The sequence below is a fragment of the Macaca nemestrina genome, chromosome 13, assembly GCF_043159975.1.
Source record: "Macaca nemestrina isolate mMacNem1 chromosome 13, mMacNem.hap1, whole genome shotgun sequence".
Taxonomy (NCBI): Eukaryota; Metazoa; Chordata; class Mammalia; order Primates; family Cercopithecidae; genus Macaca; species Macaca nemestrina.
In genome coordinates this window covers 8,927,946-8,940,267 of record NC_092137.1, presented here as the reverse complement: position 1 = coordinate 8,940,267, position 12,322 = coordinate 8,927,946, and the positions used below count along the sequence as shown (strand labels likewise).

The 12,322-nt window shown below is 37.5% G+C and overlaps 1 protein-coding gene across 25 annotated transcripts in view; it reads left to right on the top strand.

Moving 5' to 3' along the window:
* Positions 1 to 12,322, top strand: part of LOC105486521 (kinase D interacting substrate 220) — a 118,397-nt gene that overhangs the window by 44,650 nt on the left and 61,425 nt on the right. For all 25 annotated transcript variants that reach the window (XM_071076194.1, XM_071076193.1, XM_024794323.2 and 22 more), the window contains 5 exons: positions 2,560 to 2,724; positions 3,705 to 3,884; positions 4,618 to 4,783; positions 7,082 to 7,233; positions 7,411 to 7,700. In XM_071076194.1, the coding sequence (XP_070932295.1) occupies positions 2,560 to 2,724; positions 3,705 to 3,884; positions 4,618 to 4,783; positions 7,082 to 7,233; positions 7,411 to 7,700 (953 nt within the window). The remainder of the gene's footprint in view (positions 1 to 2,559; positions 2,725 to 3,704; positions 3,885 to 4,617; positions 4,784 to 7,081; positions 7,234 to 7,410; positions 7,701 to 12,322) is intronic.

Below are 12,322 nucleotides of genomic sequence, written 5' to 3'. Positions count from 1 at the left end.
TAAGTATTGAGTTTTTCTCCGAACTGAGCTTTTAAATAATGAATGTTCCATTAAAAAGTATGGAAAATAAGGCCAGGCATGGTGACTCATGCCTGTAATCCCAGCACTTGAGGAGGCCGAGGCAGGAGGATTGCCTGAGCGCAGGAGTTTGAGACAAGCCTGGGCGGTACAGTGAGGCCTCATCTCTACAAAAAATTTAAAAAAGAGCTGAGTGTGGTGGTGTGCCTGTAGTCCTAGCTTCTTGGGAGGCTGAGGTGGGAGGATCTCTTGAGCCAGGGAGATGGAGATTGCTGTAAGCCAAGATCGTACCACTACACTGGGTCTCCCTCTGTTGCCCAGGCTGGAGTACAGTGATGCAGTCATAGCTCACGGCAACCTCAAATTCCTGGGCTCAGGCGATCCTCCCACCTCAGCCTCCTGAGTACTTGGAACTACAGGCCCATGCCACCACACCCAGCTAATTTTTTATTTTTTTTTGTAGAGACGAGGTCTTGCCATGTTCCCTAGTCTGGGGCCAAGCGATCCTCCCACCTTGGCCTCCCAAAGTGCTGGGATTACAGACATGAGCCACTGTGCCTGGCCATGATTCTATTTTTTTAAGATTTTTGTATTTTAAAATATTTTTTCTTATTATAATAGTAATGTGCACTAATTACATTTCAGGAATGAAAATGTAAGTATAGCAGAAAGTGAAAATTCCCCATTATCCCCTATCTCCCAACTTGTAATTGTTTAAATGACCCTCCAGGCTTTTCTTTATGCTTATAAAAATGTTATATACTATATAGTTTTAAAAAATAAAAATTGAGTTATACTATGTTACAAAAGCTTAACGTATCATATTTTAATTATTGCATAATTTTTCATCATAGTACATTGAGTTCTCTGTTGGTGAATATTTAGTTTTGCTAACAATTAGTGCTGCAGCGAACACCTTTGTACATATATTCGTTGACTCTTATTTCTAGGATTTTTTTTCTTTCTTTTGAAAACAGTATTAGAGATTCAGGGGGTACAATTAGGATTATTTTCTTAGGGTAAATTCCCACAAGTATAATTCCTAAGTCAATGGATGCCAGTAGTTTCGATACACTTTCCAAAATGGTTGTAAAAATTTCTTCTCCCTCTGGCAGTGTAAGATACCACAATTCCCCACAAGTTTGCTAGCACTGGGTATTTCCAGCCTCTTACTCTTTGCAAATCAGATAAATAAGAAAAAAAAATCTAATTTCAATTTGTGTTTTAAAATTATTAGTGAAATTAAGATCTTGTAATATATTTACAGGCTATTGCTTCTGAGCCTTTTGGCTTAGATAATATGTAATATATTCATAGGCTACTTGTATTCTTGCCAGTTTCCTTTTAGTATCCTTTGTCCACTTTTTAGTTTTCAATATTAAAAAAAAATTGATGTAAGAGTCTTTCTGTGTTATGGATATTGATCCTGGGTGTGTCCTATGTGCTGCATTCCCCTCTCCTCAGCATACTCTTGGTTGATGGTCATGGATTTTTATTCCGCATTCAAAAGTTTTACATTTTTGTAGTTAATTCATTAGTCTTTTCCTGCAGTTCTGGCCTTAGTATTACATTGAGAAAGAAAAGCCTTTTTAAACAAAGATTTTTAAAGTTTCTCCTGTATTTTCTTCTATTACTTCTATGGTTTTACTTTTTTCTACTTAATTTTTTAATGTTTCAGAAAATTTTGTTAAGGCTATGAGGTATGTAGCATTTTAATTTAATTTTTTTCATGAATGATTAAACTTTCCCAACACCACTTACTAATTCATCCTTTCCTGCCTTATTTGAAATGCCACTTATGTTAATATCCTGTATGAGTTCCAGAATGTTCAAATTATTGTTTTACATTTTTATTCTCCAGTGACAACTACCCTTCAGTAGTCTTTATTATTTTTTCCTGTTCTTACATATTCTTCTTTCCTTTCAATTAAAACAAAATTCTCATGGGTTTTTAATTAGAACTACCTTGAAGTGACAGAATAATTTGGGAGAATTGCTGAACCTTTCTGCTTGGAATCATAGAGTGTTTCTTTTTCTCTTACCTATTATGCTCTTCAGTAACATTTTGTAACTTTCTTTGTGTCGGTATTACACATATTAAATTTATTTTACATACGCATTTGTGTTCATCATCATATGTTACTGATTCTGAAATGCACACTGTTCCCATAATTTAACATCTCTGAAATTGGTATGTGTCTTGTAAGTGATGGGCAAGAAAGCATGATGTCACAATTTGGCAGCATTTTGTTCTTTCTTAGTTATATATAAAAAGATGTATCTCATAATTAATAGGTATCTTAAGTTCTATGAAATATGATAGTAATTTAAGAATCTCTGAAACTTTTTTTTTAAATTTTAAATCAGGTAGCCTTCCAAGTCAGAGTAGGCTCAGAGACTCCCTGAAACTGTCTTTACATGGTTATAAACATTTGAAATAATTTTTTCCTTTCTAATCAAGTAAACAATAAATGAAAATAGTGTTCCTTTCTAATAGTAATTCCACTGTTTAACGTAAGATATGATGTGTTTTAATTACAGGACACTTGTCTCCTACTGAAACAGATGGTGACATGCTTGGGTATGATTTATATAGCAGTGCCCTAGCAGATATTCTCAGTGAGCCGACCATGCAGCCACCTATTTGTGTGGGGTTATATGCACAGTGGGGAAGTGGGAAATCTTTCTTACTCAAGAAACTAGAAGGTAAAGAGCTTGCTTATACAAAGTCTCTATATGTAAAACAAGGTTTTCTCTGGGGATTTTTCTGAAATAAAGAGGAAGACCGCTTTCTGTATGAGCATGTGTGTTACACGCTTTACTGAGATGAACTCCCCTCTGGTTGGTCCTTCACATGGTCATTTGAGTTCTCTTTCTAAAGCAGATCCAGTTGTGTGATAAACCTACATAAAAACCCTTGCTGGCAGGTTTTTTTGGGCCCTTCACAGACTTGTCAGTTTGCATGGTCCCACCTGCCAGTACCACCTCTGGCATGTGCCCCAGCTTCAGTCACAGAGGACTGTTTGCTCTTGCAAGAACAGACCAGACGTGTTTCCCAGGTTGCTCCCTCTATAAGCAGCTTCTTAGCTGGCCTCACTACCACCCACCTAACACGTATGCCTTTTGCTTGGCAAAATCTTGCTCGTTCTTCAAGGATAGGTTTCAGTATTGCCTGTAAAAATTTCCCAGAGTTTTGTACAAAGAATAACTTGTATGGGGCTCCTTTGGGCTCAACATGTACCTTTAAGCACAGTATTCTCAATTGTGATTGGAGGGAGAAGGGATGAGGACGATCACAGTGGAATGGTGGTGACATGTAGTTTGAAGATATAGAGTATTATTTTTGCATGTGGAAACAATATGCATATGCGTAATGTTTGTGTTAATGCAAACCACAAAAAATCTCAAGAAAATCTTGACAGGTGGGAGTATGAGAGAAGGGATTTCGTACATCCTCCACGTGAAGCAGGAGAGGGTGGTGATTCAGGCCTAGCTGTGGTCCTGGGGGTGAGATGTTCATCTTGGCAAGAGAACACTGGTTAAAATGGTTAAGTAGCAGTATTCTATCTAGGGACCTAGTAAAGTGCCCAATAAATGTTTACATTGAAAATGTGAAAACTGCAAATCGTGTTAAAAGTTGTGTTTCTTAAAACAGGAATAAGGTTTCATACTAAATTATCTTTCAGATGAAATGAAAACCTTCGCCGGACAACAGATCGAGCCTCTCTTTCAGTTCTCGTGGCTCATAGTGTTTCTTACCCTGCTGCTTTGTGGAGGGCTTGGTTTATTGTTTGCCTTCACGGTCCATCCGAATCTTGGAATAGCAGTGTCATTGAGCTGCTTGGCTCTCTTATATATATTCTTTAGTAAGTTTTTGCTTTTTATCTTTTTCAAAAATGGAGAAAATGTTAAGATTCATAGATAAAGAAAAAAACATTATCTGTCTTTGAAAACCTGTATGTGATTTTCACTAATAGGGTGAGAAAATTGACCTTTTTGCTACTTCATAAATTTTCCTAAAGAAACATTACTCACAACTTGGCGGAAGTAGCTTATAAACTAATGTACTACTTGTTAATCTTGGAGTAAGACCCTAGATTATTATACTTACTTTAATTAATGATTTATATTTAAATCTTTTTTCTGAAAAGAGGGCTTCTGAGCCATCACGGCGTGCTCTTGAGCATTTTGACCATGTCTGTACTTTTAATCTTATCTAAAAGCAAAGTAAAAAAATATAATCCCTATTCTTGGGGGTGTCTTCAGTTGCAAGAAAAGAAATAGATTTACTGTAAGAGGAACTGATAACCAACTTTACCAGTTGCAAATAGTGATAAATCCAAAGTCATTTGCATTTGAATCTGAACTGCAGTTATGTTTCTGTTTAAGGCATATTTTAGTCAGTTTACTTTTCGTTTTTCATATCTACTGTATCTTAGGGGAGGTTAATGGAATTCTTTGAGGAGTAGTTAGGAAATAGTATGGGACCATAGAAAGCTATGTAAGCTTAGCTGTCATTGCTTGATATTTGATCTTTGGAGAAAAGATCTGCTTGACTGATGACTGCTTTGGATAACTTTTTTAAACTGTGAATTTCAGTTGTCATTTACTTTGGTGGACGAAGAGAAGGAGAGAGTTGGAATTGGGCCTGGGTCCTCAGCACTAGATTGGCAAGACATATTGGATATTTGGAACTCCTCCTTAAATTGATGTTTGTGAATCCACCTGAGTTGCCAGAGCAGACTACTAAAGCTTTACCTGTGAGGTGAGTTGTTCCATTTGACAGAAGAAATCTTCAGTGAGATTCAGAAAAAAATATTTTTCACTTCAAAAAATTTATAGGGGCCAGGCGCGGTGACTCACCCTTGCAATCCCAGCACTTTGGGAGGCCGAGGTGGGCAGATCACCTGAGGTCAGGAGTTCGAGACCAGCCTGCCCAACATGGTGAAACCCCATCTCTACTAAAAATACAAAACTAGAGGGGGCATCATGGTGCATTCCTGTAATCCCAGCTACTTGGAAGGATGAAGCAGGAGAATCGCTTGAACCAGGGAGGCAGAGGTTGCAGTGAGCCAGGATCGTGCCATTGCACTCCAGCCTGGGTGACAAGAACGAAACTCTGTCTCAAAAAAAAAGTTTATAGAGTATAATTTCTCAATGTATGTTCCAAAAAACATTGGTACCTGGAACCTTTTACATACAAAAATAAAAACATGCCCTGGTCAAATACTGTGGGAAACACTTCAGATTATGTGTCCCTCTTGTACGTTAAAGGATCAGAGGCACCTTTCCATAAAGAAAGCTGTTTAACCTTTATTTACCAAATTTTATTTGAGCATAAACCTTTTCTCCCTGTTATGTCACCTGTTACTGTCCTTTGGAACACACTTTGAAGAGAGCACTGGATGGAGGAAGGGTCCAGCCAATGGCCTTGGTTCCCAGAGAGCTCCTGGTTGGAGACCTGGCCCCTCCTTATGTGAGCAGTTAACCTGGGGAAACCCAGCTCCCCTCTCTGAGCTGTGCTTTTCTCAGCTCAGGAAATATATTCACATGTCTATCTAAAATTATTATTCATACTAAGTAGGAAATGTATGAGAAAACAGAAAAGATGAAAAAATGTTTAAGTCCAGGAATAAAGGAAAGGTAGAGGACTCCAGAAGAAAGTAAAATGGAAAAAAAAAAAAGAAAAAAAAGGCTAGAAAATTAAAAGCAAAAGAAAGTCAATGGAAGTAAGCAATGTAAGAATTTAAATAGTATTAAGGCCAGATGTGGTGGCTCACACCTGTAATCCCAGCACTGTGGGAGTCCAAAGCAGGCAATTGGTTGCACTCAGGAGTTCACAACAAGCCTGGGTAATGGCGAAACCCCATCTCTACAAAAAATAAAAAAATTAGCTGGGTGTGGTGGCCCGCCTGTAGTTCTAGCTACATGGGAGGCTGAAGCGGGAGGACTGCTTAAGCTTGGGAGGTTGAGGGTACAGTGAGCCAAGATCATGCCACTGCACTCCAGCCTGGGCGACAAAGTGAGACCCTGTCTCTAAATAAATAAAAAGCATTAAAAGATGAAACAATTTTAAATTATAAGAAAAAATAAGTGTAATTTAAGATGAAAATAAATAGGCCAAATCAGATAAAATATTAAAACTGAATATAAGAGAAAAATAAAGGTGAAAACTTTTAAGTAACTAGCATATAGAATTAAGTATTAAGAAAAGGATTTAAAAGTGAAAAAGTTAAAAGGAAAACAGAATAAAATAATTGGGAGAATGTTTTTACAGAAAATAAGGAAACCAGTCTAAATTAATGAGGTGGTATTTTTTTTTCAGTTAGAACAATTAAAATAGCATCATCAAGACCACACAGTATAATGCAGATTGTATTCTGAGAGCAATGCTTATCTACTGGACTGAGATGAGAGTTTAATTTACAGATGGAAGGGAGAAAGGAACTAATACAGAAATAATAATGATTCAGAGACTCAGAATACAAATAATTCACTTAATTTTTAAGAACAATTGTGAAGAGAATACTTTACAACTATTTCTCAATCCCTGGCAGATGTTGAGGCTATAAATAAGCCTTTCTAAAACTTGAGTTTTTAAATGGTATTACTGGGCTTGAAATTCTTTAATGAATGTAATTACTATTTTTTCAGGGTTAGAGTCTCTTTCGTTGGTGTTAGAAAACTTTCTTTGTGCAACTCTTGGTGGTCACATCATGACACGGGTGTCACCTTTTAACCACTGTGTCATCAGGTCTGCTGGGGTGTCCGGTACTCCACATCTAAGTTCTGGCATAACTTTCCCCCGACTGTCCTTAGTCAGAATTACTTCATATGACTCTGCATATTTCACTTTTATTACTGTTTTTTTCCTAAGAAAAGTATGTAAGATTTTAGAAGTGGAAGCTACCTAATTACAAATTCTTTTCCCTCCTTGGAATTTAAAAAACAATATTTTGAAAGAGAAATAAAATAAAGGGTAAATGATGCAAAGATGACATATATACATTTAAGTTGTTACTTTAGATACCAAAGTAATGTTTGATTTGTTCTTTTCTTCAAGGTTTTTGTTTACAGATTACAATAGACTGTCCAGTGTAGGTGGAGAAACTTCTCTGGCTGAAATGATTGCAACCCTCTCGGATGCTTGTGAAAGAGAGTTTGGCTTTTTGGCAACCAGGCTTTTTCGAGTATTCAAGACTGAAGATACTCAGGGTAGGATTTCTTTCCTTCCTTCTTTGTGTGTAAGGGGTCGGGGTGGGATGGATGTTCAATTTATTTTCATGAAACATACCTTGAACATTAGACTCATCAGGTACTGTGACTATAATGTTAGGATTTTCTAGATACTTGATATATTAGTAATTATTAAAACCATTTGTTGCATTACAGGTAAAAAGAAATGGAAAAAAACATGTTGTCTCCCATCTTTTGTCATCTTCCTTTTTATCATTGGCTGCATTATATCTGGAATTACTCTTCTGGCTATATTTAGAGTTGACCCAAAGCATCTGACTGTAAATGCTGTCCTCATATCAATCGCATCTATAGTGGGATTGGCCTTTGTGTTGAACTGTCGTACATGGTGGCAAGTGCTGGACTCCCTCCTGAATTCCCAAAGAAAGCGCCTCCATAATGCAGCCTCCAAACTGCACAAATTGAAAAGCGAAGGATTCATGAAAGTAAGCACCCACTGGTTATTAGAAAAAATTGTAATGTGAATGTGCTGCCACTGCCATGCTCATTTGGGCTTTAGAAAGTATACTCTCTAAGTGTTAAAGTGTTGCATTTATTTTAGGTTAGTTAATTTGTTCATTCATTCATTCAAGACTATAATTTAAGGTAGTTTTAAGTTCACAGCAAAATTTAGAGGGAGGTGCAAAGATATCCCATATACCCACTTCCCCGACACATACAGAGCCTCCCCAGTTAGCACCATTACTACCAGAGCAGTACATTTGTTACAACTGACGAACTTAGGTTGACACATCATAATCACCCAGCATCCATAGTTTACGTTAGGGTTCACTCTTGGTGTGGTACATTCTATGGGCTTGGACAAATGTGTAACATGTATCCACCATTATAGTCTTATACAGAGTAGATTTATTGCCCTCAAAATCTTCTGTGCTTCACCTGTTCACCCTTCCCTCCACCCTCCTCCCTAATCCCTGGCTACCATTTCTTTTTCCTATCACCATAGTTTTGCCCTTTCCAGAATGTCATCTAGTTGAATCATACATGTGTAGTCTTTTCAGATTGGCTTCTTTCACATAGTCATATGCATTTAGTTTCCCTTTGTGTCTTTTCATGGCTTGCTAGCTCATTTCTTTTTAGCATGGCTAATATTCCATTGTCTGGATATATCACAGTTCATTTATACATTTACCTACTGAAGGACATCTTTATTGCTTCCAGGTTTTGGCAAGTATGAATAAAGCTGCTATAAACTTTTGTGTACAGGCTTTTGTATGAACATGAAGGAGTTGAAAACTCTTTGGGTAAATACCAAGGGGTGTGATTGCTAGCTTGTATGGTGTTTCGTTTTGTTAGAAACAACCAAACTGTCTTCCAAGGTGGCTGTACTATTTTGCATTCCCACCAGAAATGAATAAGGCTCCTGTTGCTCCACATCACATCCTCACCAGCGTTTGGTATTTTTGGTGTTCTGGATTTTGGCCATTCTGATAGGTGTGCAGTGGTATCTTATTGTTTGAATTTGCATTTCCCTGATGACACGTGTTGTGGAGCGTATTTTCATGTGCTTATTTGCTATCTGTATGTCTTCTTTGGTGAATTTGCTGTTAAAGTCTTTGGCTTATTTTTCAATCAGGTTGTTCATTTTCTTATTGTTGAGTTTTAAAAGTTCTTTGTATATTTTGGATAATGGTCCTTTATCAGACATGCTTTTTGCAAATATTTTTTCCTATTCTTTGGGTTGCTTTTCATTCACTTGACAGTGTCTTTTGCAGAGCAGACATTTTTTATGAAGTCTAGCTTATTAATTCTTTCTTTCATGGATCTTGCTGTGGTGTACTATCTAAAAAGTTAACACCAAACCTGTAGTCATCTAGATTTTATCCTCTGTTATTTTGTAGGTGTTTTATATTTTTACATTTAGGTCTGTGAGCTATTTTGAGTTAATTTTTGTGAAGTGTGAATGTGTCTAGATTCTCTTCTTTCTTGCTTTCTTGCTGGCTTCTTTGCTTCTTCTTCTGTTCTCTTCTCTTCTCTTTTCTTCTCTTCTCCTCTCTCTTCTCCTCTCCTCTCCTCTCTTCTCTTTCTCTACCCTTTCTTTTCTTTTTTTGTTTCCAGTTGTTCCAGAACGATTTGTTAAAAAGACTATTTCTTCCATTGTATTGCCTTTGCCGCTTGTCAAAGACCAATTGACTACATTTGTGTAGGTCTGTTTCTGGGCTCTCTTTTCTCTTTGTCTATTAATTTGCCCATACCACACTGTTTGATTACTCTAGCTTTATTTTCTTGAAGTTGGGTAGTGTCAGTCCTCCTATTTTGTTCTTCTCCTTCAATATTGTGATGGCTATTCTGGGTCTTTTTCTCCTCATAGGAACTTTTGATTCACCTTAAATAACTTGCTGGGATTTTCATTGAGATTGCATTAAATCTATAGGTCAAATATTGAGTCTTCCTATCCATGAACATGGAATATCTCCTCATTTATTTAGTTCTTCCTTGATTTCTTTCAAGAGTTTTGTAGTTTTCTCATATAGATCTTATACATATTTTGTTAGATTTATACCTATTTCATTTTTTGCAGTGTTAATATAGATAGTAATTGTGTTCTTAATTTCATGTTTGACTTGTTCATTGCTGATATATAGGAAAGTGATCAAATTTTGTATATTAATCTGAAACCTTGCTATAATTGTTAGTCCCAGGAGGTTTTTTTGTTGTTGATTCTTTCAGTTTTTCTACATAGAGAGTCAAGTCACCTGTGAACTAAGACAGTTTTCTTTCTTCCCAATCTTCATACCTTTTTTTTCCTCTGTTGTTGTTGTTGTTTGTTTTAGTGCGTTAGTGAGGACTCCAGTACTGTGCTGAAAAGGAGTGGCAAGAAAAGGGGCATCCTTGCCTCGTTCCTGATCTTAGTATATGTTCTCATGTTCTCACCATTAAGTATGATGTTAACTATGGATATTCTTTATCAAGTTGAAGAAGTTTCTCTCTGTTTCTAGTTTACTGAGAGTTTCTACCATGAATGGGTGTTGGCTTTTTCTGTATCTATTTATATAATCATGTGATCTTTCTTCTTCAGTCTGTTTTTCTTTTTTTTGTTTTTTTTTGAGACTGAGTTTCACTCTTGTTGCCCAGGCTGGAGTGCAGGAGTGCAGTGGTGCCATCTCAGCTCACTACAACCTCCGCCTCCCGGGTTCAAGCGATTCTCCTGCCTCAGCCTCCTAAGTCGGTGAGATTACAGGAATGTACCACCACGCCCAGCTAATTTTGTATTTTTAGAAGAGACGAGGTTTCACCATGTTGATCAGGCTGGTCTCGAACTCCTGACCTCAGGCGACCCACCTTCCTTGGCCTCCCAAAGTGCTGGGATTACAGGTGTGAGCCATTGTGCCCAGCTTAGTCTGTTGATGTGATGGATTACATTAATTGATTTTTGAATGTGGAACCAGCCCTACCTACCTGGCATAAATCTCACTTGATTGTGGTGTATAATTCTTTTTATATATTTGCATATGATTTGCTAATACTTTGTTGAGGATTTTTGTATCTATGTCCATGAGATATTTATTGATCTGTGGTTTGCTTTTCTGGTCATGACTTTGGTTTTGGTATTAGGGTGATGCTGACTTCATAGAATGAGTTAGGAAGCATTCCCTTTGCTTCTGTCTTCTGAAAGATGCTATGTAGAGTTAGTATAATTTCTTCTGTAAGTGCTTGGTAGACTTCACTCATGAACCCTTCTGAGCCTGGTGCTTTCTGTTTTGAAAAATTATTATTGATGCAATTTCTTCAATAGATACAGGCCTGTTCCTATGAATTTTGGCAAATTATGTCTTTCAAAGAACTGGTCCGTTTATCTAAGTTATCAAATTTGTGGGCATAGAGTTGTTCGTGGTATCCCTTTATTATCCTATTTTTTCCATGAGGTCTAAAGTGATAACCTGTCTTTCATGTGCTGTTATTCTGAACTTGTGTTCCCTCTTCTTTCATCTTAGTTAGTCCAAGGCTTACTGGTTGTGTTTACCTTTTGACCTAACTAGCTTTTGGTTTCATTGTTTTATTTCTGTTTTAGTTTTTATTATTTCTTTTCTTCTGATTACTTTGGATTTAATTTGCTCTTCTTCTTCTGCTTTCCTGAGGTGGAAGCTTAGATTATTAATTTTATTTTATTTTTATTTATTTATTTTTTGAGATGGAATCTCACTCTGTTGCCCAGGCTGTAGTGCAGTGGTGCAATCCCAGCTCACTGCAACCTCTGCCCCCTGGGCTCAAGGAATCCTCCCACCTCAGCCTGCTGAGTAGTTGGGACCACAGGCTACATGCCAGCACGCCTGGCTAATTTTTGTAGAGATAGGGTTTCATCGTGTTGCCCACACTGGTCTCGAACTCCTGAGCTCAAGTGCTCCACCCTGCTTGACCTCCCAAAGTGCTAGGATTACAGGCATGAGCCACTGCACCCAGCCAGATTATTGATTTTATATCTTTATTCTTTACTAATACATGCATTCAGTGCTATACATTTTCTTCTTAGCAGTTCTTTTGCTGCATCCCACAAATTTTGATAAGTTGTGTTTCCATTTTTATTTAGTTCAAAATATTTTAAAATTTCTCTTGAGATTTTTTTTCTTTGACCCATGTGTTATTTGGAAGTGTGTTTTAAAATCTGTACATGTTTTGGGATTTTCCAATTATCTTTCTGTTTTTGATTTCTAGTTTAATTCCACCGAGGGTAGACATTGTATGCATGATTTCTATTTTAAATTTGTTGCTGGGCGCGGTGGCTCACGCCTGTAATCCCAGCACTTTGGGAGGCCGAGGCAGGTGAATCATGAGGTCAGGAGATTGAGACCATCCTGGCCAACATGGTGAAAACCCGTCTCTACTAAAAATACAAAAAATTAGCCAGGCGTGGTGGTGGGCGCCTGTAGCCCCAGCTACTTGGGAGGCCGAGGCAGGAGAATGGCGTGAACCCAGGAAGCGGAGCTTGTAGTGAGCCGAGATTGTGCCACTGCACTCCAGCCTGGGCGACAGAGCGAGACTCCGTCTCAAAAAAAAAAAAAAAATTTTGTTATGGTGTGTTTTATGGCTCAGAATGTGGTCCATCTTG